The 17,455-nt window shown below is 33.4% G+C and overlaps 2 protein-coding genes across 2 annotated transcripts; one reads left to right on the top strand and one right to left on the bottom strand.

Annotated features, from left to right (window-relative positions):
* The first annotated feature begins 628 nt into the window (after nt 1-628).
* Nucleotides 629-15,335, top strand: LOC125048557 (exportin-6). Its single transcript, XM_047647276.1, has 21 exons — nt 629-1,006; nt 1,123-1,332; nt 1,588-1,785; nt 1,996-2,167; nt 2,304-2,433; nt 2,693-2,831; nt 3,361-3,527; nt 4,098-4,221; nt 4,557-4,639; nt 5,130-5,238; nt 5,592-5,684; nt 5,911-6,079; nt 7,312-7,453; nt 8,628-8,754; nt 9,309-9,449; nt 9,770-9,970; nt 10,733-10,914; nt 11,741-11,923; nt 12,588-12,780; nt 14,404-14,634; nt 15,158-15,335. The coding sequence occupies exons 1-21, from the start codon at nt 1,004-1,006 to the stop codon at nt 15,254-15,256; spliced, it is 3,096 nt and encodes a 1,031-aa protein (XP_047503232.1). The 5' UTR covers nt 629-1,003; the 3' UTR covers nt 15,257-15,335.
* Nucleotides 15,336-15,935: 600 nt separating this feature from the next.
* On the bottom strand, nt 15,936-17,306 carry LOC125048559 (ADP-ribose pyrophosphatase, mitochondrial). The gene is made up of 4 exons (XM_047647278.1): nt 17,074-17,306; nt 16,796-17,003; nt 16,571-16,719; nt 15,936-16,249 (listed from the first exon to the last, which is right to left on the bottom strand). Exons 1-4 carry the CDS (start codon nt 17,261-17,263, stop codon nt 15,963-15,965), a joined length of 834 nt encoding a protein of 277 aa, XP_047503234.1. The 5' UTR covers nt 17,264-17,306; the 3' UTR covers nt 15,936-15,962.
* Nucleotides 17,307-17,455: the final 149 nt, after the last annotated feature.

The raw sequence follows: 17,455 nt of genomic DNA, 5'->3' as shown, positions 1-17,455 counted from the left end.
ACTGGTCTCTTTCTTGAACAGAACTAAAACTACCAAGTTACGTGAAATATAATAAGCCAAACATAATTTCAATAATTTTTTTATTCATTAAGTTGACATTAGAAGGTAAAGGACCAACATATCCCTTATTTTAGCATGGTTTCAATGCTAGTTTTTGTTCTTAGATTCTGCTGCTTTTATCCAAAGCATACTTGTTCTTCACATTATATTTTGCAAACGTAAGTCATATATACGTTATATGATGTGACGGACGTACTTAAGCCAATGAATATTTCCAAAAATTTCCACTTTTGAATATATTTTTCATCTAATTTATGTAATCGACCAAAGTAATTAAGAAATTCAATTATTAGACTTTATTATCATTTGTGATTATAATAATGTTATTTAGTTTCTTCCGAGTGGTATGATTTTCTGAAATAAGAGCTTTATTTCATTTACAGTTGCGAATTAATCTCATCTTGGAATATTATAAATAGTTAAACTAAATTTGTATGAAAACTTTTCGATGCGAATTGCGAAGTGTCATTTCCATACAAATTTAGTTTTCAACTTTCTACATACACTATTGTTAAGGCAGCTTGACTAAGGCCCCTGTATACAATAGTGAATAGCCCAATGTCCTTTGAATATTTGCTAAGGCGTAGGTCAATGTGAACCACAGAATACTTATTTTCTGTTAAAATAGTCCAACCGATAACGAAAGTGATAACTGACAAGTATACTATATACTAATATCTAATCTGTGAGTGATAGCGAAGAGATAATAATAATATAATCACAATAATTAAATTATAAACTAAAGACGGAATGTAATTTTGGGAGGGTCTCTTTTCGATTTACGAATAATGGCATGAAACTGAAACCCTTATAACTTAAAGTTATATACCTATAATTTATCATTACGTTTCAATAATTCTATCATACAACCTAACAATACCTGGTAATTGTAAAATTCTAATTGTTATGAAGCGAAAAAATATATGAAAATACAGAAATAATCATGGTAAGGTTCTGATTCATATTTTAATTTTTTTACTCGATGCTAAATACTTAAAAATGTTCAAGCTTTTAAGACTTAAAATTCTATAATAATATTTAGTGTAACAATTTTTATTTCAGAGTAATTTTGAAAGTACAGAGGCCCTTGCCTCCTTGGAAATGGTTATGTTAGAGTTTAATGCACCTACTACAAATAATTTTAGAAAAAGAGAAATTGAGTTGATGCTTGAAAGTTTTTTTAATAATAGAGAATCATGGAAACATTGTTTGTTATTTTTGCAAAAATCTCAGAACCAATATGTGCTTATGCTAATATTAACTACTCTTGAGGTAAGCTAAACACAGCAAAGTGAAACACATCTGAAACCTAAACTATTCTATCAAACACTTTGTTGATATTAATCTTTGTATTAAAATTTACCATGGAATTGATTTAAGTAAAATGCAAACTAGCCCGTGAAAAGTCAACCTGATTAGAAACAGAAAGATCTAAACTCTTCTGTTTAGACACTATAGTACAATAAATTTGAACATTATTGTCGAGGTTAACTTAACAAAATAAAATCAATTTTTATATACTTTCAGAACATTATCAACAGACAGTGGTATTATTTAAGTGATGATGAGAAAGTTGAAATTAGAATGACATTGTTGTATGAACTGACAGCTAAACATGACAAGATGTTGTACTATATACGAAATAAATTAGCTGCCCTAATTGTTGCTATAGCCAGGAATGATTGGCCGCATCTTTATCCAGACTTTTTCAACAACATTGTGGAGGTATTCAAGAAATATTTTAGCATTCTATGTATTCAATGTTGCCTATTAATTCAGGTCAAGATAATTAAATATGACTACTGTATGTTAAAATCCAATATGTTTCTGACATATAGGCATCTTACCCTTAGTCGGTCTGTGTAGGATATTGTTAGACTTTCTCTTTAGTTTGGTCTTTAACATACAACTTGTAATAAGTTTTTCTATTGACAGCTTCTAAAATATGATGGCCAAAGATGTATAGTCGGTTTGGTGTTGGCCCAAACAGCTAGTGAAGAATTAGGTGCTGCTAGAGATACCGGTGTATTACTCCCTTCTGCACGGCGAAGTCAATTGGAGAGGTTAATGCTTAAGGGAATGCCACAAATGCTTGCAGCTCTTAACAGTAAGATGCATTCTATTTCATGCAAAAGGTATTAGAATAAAATATAGAGTGGAAAGATAATAAGCAATAAGTAAAAGTATAATGCATATATTTTTTTAAACAGTTTGTAGTTCTAATTATATTACCATTGTTCTAGATATTCTGGAAAAAAATGCTGAAAAGGAAGGTCAGTCTAATCCACCTCCTTCCCCAACTTCTGGCATGCCACAGACTTCAGCTCTACCAGATTTACTTGCTAATGCCCATGATGTACAATCAAATGAAAAGTATGTGCATTTATATATTTTATCAAAGGAGATTTGACTATGTCTTAGTATAATTTGTTAATTTACAAAAATATATTTTGTGCATTAGAATAATTGTAATGTGCACTTTGATCTCTTTTGGAACCCAGTTTGATCTATGGAAAAAAAAGAAAGGCATGGATAACTTCTATAAAGTAAAATATGAATGGAAACAGCTGCGCTGTATCTGTTTTTACTTTTACACTTTAAAAAAATTATAATTTTATTTCTTTGCTTCCAGGAACATGAACATGGAGATAGTAGTTAAATGTCTCACTACATTACAGCATTTATTCTCTTGGCTTCCGCTGTCATCTCATGTCCCACCATCTCTAGTCACAACTGTTTTCTACTGGGGAAGTACAGCCACCCAGTCTCAGGTATATTTCCAAATTTAATTTATGAATTAATTTAATTTATTGTTAAGCATGTTTTCAATATCTGGGAAGATAATATGAACTTGGAAACTATATTACATCAACTTAACTTCACCTGTAAAACCTACACCTCAATGTGTTTTTGAATTGGAGATATTTCTTAAAAATAATTCCGTTTTCTTAATTTTTTAATATCTTTTGTTGTCGCAAATGTAGATAATAAAAACAATTATCGTTCGTGTGTAATGCATTTGTAGAACATATAGTGGAGTCTGAAAGAGAACTGGCGTTGCGGTTATGCAAACTAATTTAATGTATTTTTTTATATTAATTATCAAGATGATTAATGACGAACTATAATGACGTAACTGTCACTGTAACTTAGGAGTGTTGCGACCTCAAATTCCACGAAGGTTCTCGTTCCTCATCGACCCTTATAATTAAAGTCTTACTATAGCTATATGATGCAACGTGTGTAATGTGTATGTTTTTTTGTAACTATAATTAGATATAATCTACAATGTTTTTAAAGAGCGTAGAGGCAGCGTTAGCGGGCCTGGGTGGGGTGTGTGAGTTGCTGTACAGACGATACGCGCCACCATCTTCCGCGGCAACTGCTTTGCGTTTACATCACTGCGCGTTACGCCTGTTGCGTCATCTCACGCACAATCCACACAACATGCAGAGAACGCATCACGAGTAAGGCATATTCGTAGAAATAAAGTATACCTACTAAATGTATTCTACAATATTTTGAAGTTTTTATTTTCATTGATGATAAAATTTAAACTTATAAAAATAACTTCTCCTTCATATAGCAACCATGTTCGCGGGTTAAAAATAATTGCAATTTTGAAATAGAATAGAGATATGATAACTGGATATTTTCGGAGTGTAATACGCGTTAATAAAGAAATATTTTAACTAGTTTGTTCAAGTATTAAACCATGAGTATTGTATACATATGTATATGTATTAACTCATGGTATAACTATAGAAGCTTATATCATATTTTCGCTTCTCGGCGGCCTAAAAGAGAAATACAACATACACCAAATTATCTGTAGCACCCTAGTTAGGTCACGGGCCTCGAGTCACATTTAAATTTTTGTTGCTAGAAATATGTCATGTCTTTTGACCAACTTCAAACAGGATACAGTATTTTGAATCAGTTTTTTTGTTTAACGATATAGTAGGATATTCTTTAGTAAAAAGATCTCAATCTATTGTAAGTATTTCAATAAATAATTAAATGTTTGTTCATTTCAGGTATTTAAATAAGTTATCGGAATTCTTAAAGTTATTTGTCTCGTTGCATTTCAAAAGACTTGAAGCGGAACCCGAATTTGACGCTATAGAGTTCTTGTCATATTTGTTCCAGTTTACATTCCAGGTTTGTATTAAAGCGTACTAAGAATGCATTCGATTCTCTCCGGGAAAATCACTTTTGATTTCTTGAGATACATTTTACAAATTACTGAAACAATAAATGCTTCAATAATTATGTCGATTTTGACTTTAAAATTGTCCAAATTTCTAGTGATTTTGCTTTTGTCGATTTAGAGAATTTGAAATAGGCATGTTTGTATCTATTTGTTTTTCATGTCACTACAGATTTGTTTACGAAAAAACTAGTAAAAACATCTTTTTTTTTTTAATGTTTAAGCAATACATTAAGTAAAGCTTGTTTAAATATAATATTGTACCTTCGATTAACTTCCTTTACAGGTGCCGACGTGTGAAACGTTTATAAGCTGTTTGGATATATGGCTACAATTTATTGATGTGTTAAAACCTGAAGATACTGCCAAGTGAGTATATTGCTTCGTCATAACACTGATACGCCGTAAATTAGCAACAATATATTTTGTATATATTCGCTGAATAAATATTTATAAAAAAACTATCCCAAATAAATATAAATAGGTCTAAGTTCTCGACAATTTTCTTAAAGTTACAAGAACACATTGTGTCAATGTTCAAATGAAATTTCAATGGCTCACGCAGCTGTTCCATACTATGATGAATAATACCTAATGATGCGATACACCGACATCTCATAAAAGTAATTTTTATTTTTGTTATTAAAAATACTGTTAAAACTAGGAATTTAAAATGGCGCTGCTTCCAGAAAAACGGAAAGAAGGCTAGTTTTTTATTGGATCTGATTCACGATTTCAGCGCTAAATACTACGAATTGTGTTTTATAAAGAACACCTTAACAAAAACCCATTAAGCGCAACTTCAAAATTGTTGCTTTGACGGAGATCGAATCTACATATTCTAACTTTAATATCACAGGTATTGGGAGGCTCTTCAGGCGCTTGTAATCGGTATTCTAAACAAGATACAGTTCCAGCATAATAAAGCGCAATTACAGCACCTCGACAATGACGTTTGTGATGACGATGTAAGACCTATATATGATTTTTTCGATTTAGATCCAATAAGTTTTTACAATACGGTGTCTTCGCGGAGCTGTCCCATTAATGGAGTGCGAGGTGTAGCGCCGGCTTATTAATCGTTTTTAATCAAACTTTTTTGTTATGTCGTAAAAAAATTATTTCTAGATCATATTCGAAATTGGGAATGAGCTGGTCTAAGAATGTATTTTTATTTACATTATACAGGTTTTTTTAATCAAAATAAAATTGCACAGAGACTTAGTAAAACTTAAATAATAAAATTTTTATGAGTTTTGGAACTATTTCATTTATATTTAAGATAACTGCACTAATGTTGGACATGAAATTTCTCTTGCAGGGTGAAACTGAATGGCAGACATTTTTAAAACACTGCATCGAATGCATTGCTCGAGTGGCCGATTTAGCTTCGTTGGAAGTGTTCACAGCTGTGGTAAGCATTTCATTTTGATAAACTTAGGTTATAAAAATTCCACATGAAACAAAAACGGTTGTTTTTTGCCTTGCATTATTATTATTTTTGTTTTAATGTGTTTTTATATTTGTTTTAAGTAACTAAATGTTTATGTGCCTGTTTATGTTTAATGTTTTTGCGTATTGTTAAAGACGGAACTGAAAAAAGGTTTTCTTATAATAAGTATGTATTACACGCATTATAGATGGAGCGTTGGCAAGGCTTAGCAGGCGTACACGCACGTCTAGTAGGACGTGGCGCGGGGGCTGCGGTCGCGGGAAACGCGCCCGACGCAGATCGAATGCTAGCGGCACTTCTGGACTTGGCTACTCTCACAAGGTTACTGGGAAGGTTGGCACCGGCCCTGTTGAATGGTGAGCAAAAGCATTATGTGAAAAAATATTGGTTGTTTGTAAAGTAGGTTTACGATCGAGATGTTTACGTGATAACGTCTTATTGGTGATATAAGTTTTTGGGAAGTAAGGAATTAATGAAGATAACATTTTTTTCAAATTTTAAATTACATCTATCGTTTTATTCACACTTTTGATGATAAATTTCGGGTGTAAAATGACAAGTTTACTTATTCGACTATGATATACATTTTTCTTCATACATTCACGGAATGACTGGCAGCGCTCGAGATGAGACGGGAGATCGGTCCGTCTCTCTCTCGTTATACCTGCGATCGCGCTCGTGAGGTTTTGGTGTGACACAAGTTTCTGAACATGTCACCCGACTAAAACGATTTTAAAGACGTTATCACGTCAAAATGTTTAATGGCGGTAGAAACGTCTACACAGATAGGGGAAAAAGAGAATAGATTTGGTCAAATATTTAGTAATATTGGCTTTAAGTGATCAATTCAATTGACAACTTTAGCCTATGTAATTATATCACTTCTCACATAGTAATTGAGTAAAACTTAATATTTTATTTATTTAAAGTGCAAACAAAAGAGACGCCTATTTAAGGCGTAGGTAATTCATATATCATACTAGCAGACCGGCCAAGCGTTGCTGTGGCTAAGGTTTTTGTTATATTACATGGTAGTAAACTATTCAAGGGAAACGGTAGGAAAACACCAGTCATGGGGACCACCGTGCTTTATTGGTGGTTATGCCATTAAATTGTAGCTTATGTGAAACGTTGGTACTTTCAATACAGCGTCATTTGTTAGAATTGTGACTATCAAATATTTGATAATTGAGATGTAAGCTATCCTATCTTTTTAGTTAGATCACACTGCACACGGTGTGCAAATTTGATTAAAATCGGTTCGGTAGTTTAGGAGTCCATAGCGGACAAACAACGTGACACGTAATATATATATATTAAGATATATGAATTACCTACATCAACTAAGTATTCCTAACGTTTTTACCATGAAAATATTATAGGTTAGGTTAGCCTATTCCTAAAAAAACTATTATATATAATGTTCTAGATCAATTACAATCTGTACGTTCAGATATATCTGTACCAATCCCAAGTCTACTATGTAAAGTAACTTTAAAAAACGAATACTTTAGACAGCACAGTGTTCAACACTTTGGTCTATTAAATTTTTCTAAAGACTTACAATTTGTATATTGTTGTTGTATAGATGCCGAAAGCGAGGGGGGTGCTAACGCAGCTCGCGGCGCAGCGGGTGCCGCGCTAGTGGAACGGTGTGCGCACGCGTTGTCCGCCGCCGCACTCACGAGACCGCATCAGACCGCACCGCACGCGCACGCACACGTTACTCTGTTAGTAACCACATCACAATTTAGAACTTCGATGAACTGCTCCTTGGTTAAAACAAGTGTTTCACATTTAAGTTGTAATGTAATGGATAAAAACGCGAATTTTATTAAATTACTAGTTGACCCTACAAACGTTGTTTTGCCATGTATATGATGTCTAGGAAACATTTTTTAGTTCAATTAAAATAACTATCTACAATAATAAAAAAATAGTGGTTGATCGTTGACAAAAAAAAATGTAAAAAAAAAGTTTTTTGAGGGGACACCCCTTATCACTTAGGGGTTTGAAAGATAGATAGTAGCCGATTCTCGGACTTACTGAATATGCATAAAAAATTTCGTAAGATTCGGTCGAGTTGTTTCGGAGGAGTATAGGAACGAACATTGTGACACGACAATTTTATATATTAGGTTTCTGACAACGCTTGCTAATGACCACTCGATTGCTTATGTAAATAATGTAATAAATTCACGTTTAAGAAGAAATGTTATAGTTACTTAAGTCATAACAATACAGTTACATTGCACATTTTATTGGGACGTGAACTTAATTTTTTTTGTTCTCTTTATAATTAAAACATGGGTTGTAACCCCTGCCTCACATATTTAAGCTGTTTTCTTTTAGAGGCCGTTCAAGTTTTAGTAGCACTTTCGGGGAGATTATTTGGTGATTACGTCAACAATAATAAAATTGATTTTTTACAAATATTCCCACACATTGTCTATGCTTGAAAACGAAATGCATTTTCGTGGATTCCTACAAAAAATACGTTTATGTACTATTATTTTTGCGAGCTTTGCTTACTTTTGCTGACAAGAGGAAGAGGGTGGAGATAAAATGCAGTAATACTTAATATAGATAAAATACAGCTTACGTAATACTTGAACGGCCCCTTAGATGAGCTTAGTGTGCCTTTGGTTTTCGTTAAGTTCTAGTTTTCTTATAATGTTTCCTATCGCTATTTTAGCAAGTATTTGCTAAAAAGATCGTTTCGTGCACGTTGGGGTTCGAACATACGACCTCGGTCAATCGTGTCCTGCTCGTTCTACCCAATTATTGTTTCTTATTTAATGTGTCGTACGAATTTAATACTAAAATTCTTTTCAAGTTTCTATTAATCATAATAAAATATCCTATTATGTTTTTATTATTAACAATAGTAACGTTTATGTACAGTCACGCAGAGATGTTCGCCTGTATGGGTGCGTGGTGCTGCTACGCGAGTGAATGCAACGTGCCCTTACATACAATGGAGGGACTGTTCGCCGTTGCCGTGCCTTTTCTCATACCACATGAAGTGCCGGTAAATATATAAAATAATATCATAAACACGCAACTTTCAGTTTATAATCTTTTATACCTTTCTACGTAAAGTGTATAAGGGAGCGTTCAAGTATTACGTCACGCAATTTTTGGTGATTATTGACACCCTCCCCCCCATGTAACGCGCCGTAACGTTTTTCTGTACCCAATAGTTTACAATACTATCGTTTTAACGTTTCGTGACCACCTAGTGACACTTTATACGTAAAAGTTACTATTATGTGGTGTAAGTCGAAAATAATATTAACAATAACGCGTAATTGAATCCCCACCCCGTATCATAATGTTTTACAAACCGTATCATAAACTACTATTTCAAAAACGTCCCTTCTGCAACGAGTTTCTGTGGAGGAAGGAAGGAAACATAAAGAGGGGTTCCTCGACCAGTCTTTCTCGAAGGCCTCATTGAAGAATTTCTAAGGCTTAGAATCTAAGCGATCGAAATAACTTCGTTAGCGCGTTACAGAGTATCATTAGTTGGTCCCTAAATTTTATATTTTAATAGTATTTTTTCAACTCTTATTTAATATCCAGGAACCGCCATTATTGTGTCACGCGGCAGCTCATCTCCTGCTAAGTTTATCAAAGAATGTGAAGTTTTCAAGAGATCCTATTACATTGTGTGGAGATCTTTATCATCATGCAGAGAGATCTTTACACTATCTAGAACCAAAGGTAATTATTTTTTATTAGTTGGTAACTATATTAATATGTAATTTTCCTTCGATTTTAAAATAATTTATTTTATGATTTTACTTAATATGGCGTCTTGTAAGAGTGATGATTTTCCAATTTTCTTTGCTTTTCTATAATTGACCTCGGGCATTATATTGTTTTAAAGACACTTTAAATTATTAATAATAACTCTCTTTATCAGAACCCGATTTATACTTATAGTCTTTTGTATTTAAATCATAAAATTAACTCTATTCTACGAATGAACTCTTATAAAAGAACTATAATATTTTTGTATCTAAAATATCTTGTATACGTAGACGGCCGGTGTAGTGCGTGAGGCTCTAGTGGCAATGGCCTTATCTAGAGGCCCCAGTGGTGTGGGAGCGGGTGGTGACGCGGCAAGGGCTCTGATTTCGTCGTGGGCCGGGGCTCTAACAACCGCAGGGCCTAAGGTTGCGTTGCCTCCGCTTACTGAATTGCTGCACGCGTTCGCTGATGCGCCAACTAATTCTAAAAAGGTTTTTCTTGTTATTGTCTTTTTGTATCTATATAGTGTATGAATCAGTAATATTTTCCTTTTTTCTTATTTTACTTAAATTACGTGTTACTTTAAGTAAAGTAAAGTTTGCCGGTAATTTAAAGAATTTCAGTAATAGTTATGAAAAACCCCGTGAATGATTATGAGGCTCTCACATATTATCTTTATCTTGGTTGGAATGCTCTGTGCCAACTAGTTATCGAATAATATATTTATTTATTTTCATATATATATTTTTAAAAACGTAGTAGATCAAATAATAAATATTTTTGTTTCCTACTTTTGACATACTGCTAATTCAAATAATTTAATATATTTTGTAATTTTACATTGACGTAATCGACTCGGGGAGAGTCCAGTCGCGAACTCTATATTTCTATAACACTTTTTGACATTCAATAGTCATACTTAGCGAAAAAAAGAGTGGCGGAGAGTTTATTGCCGGTTCTTCTGTTCCGTTTTGAGAACTGGCAGTAAATGTAAAATTAGACGCATTTCATATATATATATATATATACGCATTTCATATATTCATATATATATTTATAAAATATATATATATATTCATATATATAAATATAATTCATATATTTATAAAATATATATATATATATTTTTTTTTTTGACGTTCATGAGTGAACCGACATTGTGTTACCTATATGAATAAATGATTTTAAATTTTGAATTTTTGAAAGGTCTCAACTTGTATTAGCAGAAATGTATGAATAAACTTCGTTTCTAGATAATAGCGGAAAGCATGTGTTGGGCTGCGGAAAGTGCTCTCCGTATGTTATGTGAGCCGAGTTGGTCGGCTGCTGAATCGGAAATTACGGCGTTCTTCCTCGCATTGTTCACAGCCCTATTGCCACAACTTGGCCCCTTCTCTTACACCGCTATTGAATTGTTCTTGCAAGTTGCGCAAAAGTAAGTTTTTTATAATTCCTAATTTTTTTAGCATATGCATGGAGAGGATATTATTTTTTATGGCATGCTTTGAAACAATTTTTTATTACTAATGGAACCTGTTGTACGCGATATGTACCAAATACCTAAGCCATAGAAGTAATATAAAATTATAATTAATACCTACTCATCCTGTATAACCTTTACAAAAAAATATATTAAGTTACTAGCTGTTCCCTGCCACGCTTCGCTTTGGCGCATTGTGATAGAATGGTTAAGAAATGAGAAACAAAACAAAGAAAACATTTCGTATAAGAAAAATAATTTAAAAAATAGATTAAAAAAATCCTTGATGCAGATTGCTAAAATTTTACACACAAACCAACAACATTTATATATAAATATATATATATACAATATACATATATCTGATTACCCAAAGTGGTGCTTTATTTCTGCGTCAGTTCCCATATTTTTCTTTATTTTTGCTATATTTGGGACTAGGGGTGTGATTCAATATTCAATTATCAGTATTCTTTGTATCTCAAGTCAGTCTCGTCTCGAGTCTCGACTGCTGTCAAATTGGGATTTTTTCATACAGATTTTTTTGACAGCTCTTGAAACTAGATTTAAGTTCGATTGAATTGAGAATTAGCGCTCATTTTGTCTCCTGTATATCCAAAATGCTTTTGACATACAGGTGATACTTAGCGCAAAGTGGCTCAAACTAAGACATCCGAGTAAGAGTTTGTCTCTAATATAGAAAGAAAAATCTATAAGAGCGATTCTAATATTTATGCTTTTGTGTTGTCATAAAAGGTAATAATATTTTATTAATGTGGTTTAGAGAATCTGGTGACAACGAAGGTAGCTTGGAGCGGCTGGTGGAATGCGTGCGGCTTGGCGTAGAGGCCGGTGGCAACGGCGTGCGCGTGCGTGGCGTGCTCGATCTTCTTCACTCGCACGTGCTGCCTCGTGCTACGTTGCACGCGCCGGAACTTGTACGCGCCGCTCACAGGGCTCTTGCCAGGTATTATTTATTTACATAATTCAAATCAGAAATTTAAACAACTTGTTTATTAGGTTTAAATTACTCATAGCTTATAAAATTCAGTAGTTTTAAAATTGTGTATTATTTTAACAATTATTCATACTTCAATATAATAAGAAATTTATTCAACTTCAGAACATCCTATACTACTGTAGTACTGCCTGTACTACATTTTAAAAGAGTCCTGAGAGTTTTTTACGCCGGATTTTTCTCTCGGCCTACACCCTCTGTCTTCTTTGCCGATGAGTAGGGATGCCTACTAATTCAAATTTAATGACGTCGAATAAGTGATACATGTATCTTATGTTCCATAATAAACATATTTTTTTTATTTTACGCCAAGTGCGTTACCACAAAGTCACAAAAGGTGGTTATACATTTTTTTAAATGAGTAATGTAAAATGTTACAATCATTAGTTGGACCTCACATTTTCGTATGTGTTTCCTGATTATTCGTTTTTTCTAAAAGTCTATCAGCTTTCTACGGCTGACACACGCCTTTGTTTTCCTTACGATATTTTCTTTCACCGTACGAACGAGTGTTCGCACAATAAAAGTCCATTGGTGCACATCCGGGGATTGAACTTATGACCTAGGTATGGGTGGTTTTAATTAAAATAGATTTATTTTGTATTAATTTCAGTGTGCTAATATATCGTTGGCGGTATTTCTTCCCTTCCAAATGCGAAGCGGAGGAAAGTGAGAGAAGGTTAACGGAGTTCCGTGGCGCGCTCACGGCCTTTGGACGCGCATTGCTCTTGTCAGATATAGAACTACTACGACATACGCTACGGACCCTTGATCTATTAGATACTAAGTGGAAACTGTATCATAAGGTATTTATACGGTACCTGGGTCAGTGGGGTGGTTTAAATAGAAGATCATATTTTCACTCTATATTAATCACTTACGTACAGGGAGCGTTCAAGTATTATGTAACGAATTTGGGGGGGGAGGTCCTTTTGTAAATAGTTGCGATACGGGGCGGGGATTGAATCACGCGTAATTGTTAATATTATTTTCGGCTTTCCAGTACTTTACACCACATAATGGTAACTTTTAGGTAGAAAGAGTCACTAGGTGGTCACGAAACGTTTTACTTTACTTGGGTACAGAAAAACGTTACAGCGCGTTACATGGGGACCATGGGGTCAATAATCTCCAAATATTGCGTGACGTAATACTTGAACGCTCCCACAACTTTAGAATAGATTTATATAATAGGAAGAAGAAGAAGAAGAAAATTGCTATTAACGCTAGGAAATGTTTTGCTTTTAATGCTGAAAAGAGTGCCTGCGTCTCGCTATACTCTGGGGGGCGTAATTCCGACAATTTAGGTAATAATACTAGGTAATACCACGCTTATAAAACTAAGAAAGCCTGAGTGAGCAAAATGTTCAGCTTGGCTCGTACAGTATTAATAACTTCAAACTCCACTTTATATTTTTATGCACCAAGTACTACTTAATGCGTGTATTAACTAGCCTGTTATTATGAAAGCAATGATTTATTCAATAATCGTCAGAATTCAATTACACAGTGTTACTACTAGGTAAGTAATGTTAGTAAAGGTACGTAAGTTCAAAATGCGTACCTTTACTACATACTGATATCTCAAAACTGCTGGACCAATTTGTAATGAAATGGTTAAACTTTAAATGTTCCCTTAGTTATTACCTGATATTTATAGTCTGATTTTTCATTCCGTAGAATTCTGACATTTCATAAGTGTTGCTACTAACAAAGTTCTCCACCGAAAAGGGACAAATTTGACCCATTTTAGGGCAAAAAAATGCTACGTATTTTTTATGTTTTACCTACAAAAAGGTAAATCTTAATATTTACGTACTCAAGTGATCTAATACAAAAATAACAATTTTTTCAATATCACGAACAATATATCGGGTTAACTTTAATTACTTTATTTTATTTTTTCGCTGGCAGTGAGCCTACTAATTCCAGGTTTAGTAAACCTTTTTAAAAAAAATGTTATCTTTACTTGTGCGTTTTTTACTGTTTGTGATAAAAAGGAACGCAATTATCACTCGCCGTAAAACCACTTTTAATGTGAGCACCGCACTTAATAAAATATATACATGCACTAACAAATAAAATGTATGTATAGACTTAAATGTTCAGACTCGTATTGAAATTGAAAAATGTGCTCGGCCAAAAAGGTTTGTAATCTCTGACATGTCAAACATGATAGTTGTCAGAATTCTATGGAATTAAAAATTGAGAGTAAAAGAATCTATATCTTAATATGTATTAGTTTCAGCGAAATTCCGGACAAAGAATCAAACTTACGAACACCACGTGTGTTGTGTTTTGCATATTATTCAATATATTAGAAATATTGTACATAATAACATACGTACATGTCAAACTAATTACCTTTTTTAAGGCAGTTAAAATAAAAGTGTATTCGCAAAAATTACTTATTAATTTAATTTTTCTAGGCGATATTCCGTTCAGAATTCATGGGCGAGTTTTTGTCAGTACTACTGAGTGGTGTTTGTGAAGGCGGAGCGCGTGCGTTACTTCGAGACGAAGTATTAGCATGCGCACACGCAATGGCCACAGTTGACTTCCCGACATTTCGGACGGGCTTTCTTCCTCACTTTCTTGCCTCGCTGCCGGATCTGGCAACAGAACACGTACAACATCTAGCAGACTTCCCACCAGATACGGTAATAATTTACTATATTTTGCATATATAAGCTATTCATCAATATCAGCGAAAAACCATACACTATGTGTACAGGAGCCAAGCCTTGGAGAACGTAAAACGTAGAAGGGACGACGGCGCGTTCAAGTCGATTGTGATTGGTTAACAGCATCAAAGGGCTTAAGACAAAATTACTTTTCGACAGGTGTGGGCAACTAACCCTAAACGAACTTGTTATGGCGTTAGTGGGTCACGCCTGTCGAAAATAGATTTTGTCTCAAACTCCAAGACGCGGTCATGTTATTACGTTGATCAAATACATATTTTCTACTCACGTCAGCAACTTTTTTTTGCAATTTGAGAGTTTAAAATAGTCTAAATTCTTAGTAATGCTGCCTTAGTAACGACATGCCTTTTAAGAGTAACAATTTGATAGATTAATATTTTTTTATAAATGTAAATGTATGTGTTTGTGGTTGGCTGAACAGCTACTTAAAATAGTTATGGTACTTCAAATAACTGTGAACTTTAAATATTGTGTACAGGATCTGCCGACATTCACACAGAACATTCTTCGTCTTATGAATGACGTAAACTGCTATCGTGCGTACAGAACACTTTCGTTGCCCTCTATGGACGCCTAAATGTCATCGAAAATTATCTCGAATTTTTATACGTTTTTAAGGTGTAGCTTTAGCACAATTTTATTAAAATACATATGTATTTTGCGTTTTATTTCACTATTAATTATATAACAATGTTTTGGTGCTGTGATAGTTGGTGTGAATATTGTTAAATTTGTTAAAAATATTTTTTAAGTTTAACCATTTTCAAGCAATTAAAATTTTGTATTTAAATATCTCATAGGCTGCCATTTTGTTTTTAAGATAGAGGCAAATTAATTTTATATAGGGGTCTGATTAAAACTTGGTAAAACATGCTTTTTTAAGGTATCGGCTAGTCAGTTTTTTGCAATATTAATACTTCTTGATAAATTTCCAGTATGTGCTGTCTGTAATAATGCATTTATTAAGTGCAAAAAATCTTTCTTATAACTACAAAGCATTACAACATGTAGTATAAAAATGCATGGGACCAATTATTTCTACTTTTTTAAGAAAAAGTTGAGGTTTAGCATTTAAAATAATGTTGTTAGGAATATTTGTATCTTGTTGTTCAAAGAGATTAGTCTTGAAGCCTTAAAATGATATATTATAAATATGGATAACTATAACTCAAAAATATAAATACTGCATAATATTGTGTAACAGGCTAAAATAGTTTTAAGATGCTATGGAATATATATTATTCATTAATAAACTATGAGGATTAAGAGTTTTTTATTTCTTTTCAGTTAGATGTAATATGCCTAGCTAATACAGAATCAACAATATCTTTATGGCTTGCATACAATTTTAAATCAGATGTTATGTCTACCCAACAAACTCCTACTGCATCATCTCCTGCATTTAGTTGTAATTCTCCAACAATGGAACCATCATTATCATGGAAATTGAATGCAACAGTTTCCATCCAAGCATTGTCAGTATTGCGAGGATCATCAACATATCCACTATATATTTCAATGCCACCACTGAAGAAGTTCTTAAATTTCTCTTTCAAACTTTCCTTTTCAGCTAAAATAATATGTAAAACTTAAGCATATATTATACTTATATTACTTAAATTGTAATTAAATTTATGGTAAGTTATATTTGTATACCTGAACTGATCAATTAAGGTTTCCTATATTTAGGTGTCTTAGTTTTGATAAAATATTTACCAGCCTCGCACTTGACCATTTTAATTTGTTTCTTTATGGTTTTGGTAGTAAGTTATGGATATGAATACTTGTGAGAACTAAGCCCTTGCTCTCCTTGTCATTACACCTAATTATTTTGTACTTTAAATGCAAGAAAATGTTAGACAAATATTTTTATAAAACTTTGTTAAATTACCTTCAGAAGCTTCTAAAGTATTTAATGCTTCTTCTTGAAATTCTCTAATAGCGGCAGCTGCAACTTTCTCTCCAGGATCAACCATTCCACCAGGAAGAGCCCATTCTCCAGTGTCACTCCGTTTAATGGCTATGAATTGAAGAATCTGCCTGTATAACAAAACTGGCTGACCATAGAGATTCCTATTTTCATTCAATAGGTACCAAGTAATGGGAGAGTAATTACCTATTACTTTGGTCTGGTTTCCACCTTGTTACAACTGGATCAGCAGCATGATTTGGCCCCCATCTTCCTAACACGCCTCTACCTGTTATTCCGGTACGTCCAACAGGATTTAAGGGAAAGCCATTTAAAATTTTATAATTCCCGGTATGACTCATACGGTTTACATGTCCATCTAAGTTATTCCATTTAGGCTTAAAGTCAGGTTTTGCTACAAATTTAGTAAAATTTTCACATATTAGGAAATAGGAAATTATATTTAATCTCGTAAAAACTACCACCTATATCAGGATCAGCCCAAGGTTTTCCTTTAGTAGTCGGTGAAGTGTAAGTAGGAGGATTGTATTTTTTGAATTCAGTGTCCCATGACACTTTATTATCAGGAACATCATCTCGTTCAATATTGGATCGAGGATAAAATCCTGCTCTACATTTAAAGTGAGTGAGCATACTCAGTCTGGATCGAATCATATGTACAGTATTTTACAGTGAATAAACTAAATATAAATGAAAAAAAGACTAGGGGCCTTAGTCAAGATGCCCTAACAGTAGTGTATGTAGAAAGTCAAAAACTAAATTTGTATGAAAACTTTTCGACACGAACTGTCATTTCCATACAAATTTAGTCTTCGACTTTCTACATACACTACTGTTAAGGCATCT

The sequence above is a fragment of the Pieris napi genome, chromosome 4 (genome assembly GCF_905475465.1).
Source record: "Pieris napi chromosome 4, ilPieNapi1.2, whole genome shotgun sequence".
Lineage (NCBI taxonomy): Eukaryota > Metazoa > Arthropoda > Insecta > Lepidoptera > Pieridae > Pieris > Pieris napi.
The sequence above is the reverse complement of the archived record's forward strand: the minus strand, read 5'-3'. Positions and strand labels throughout refer to the sequence as shown.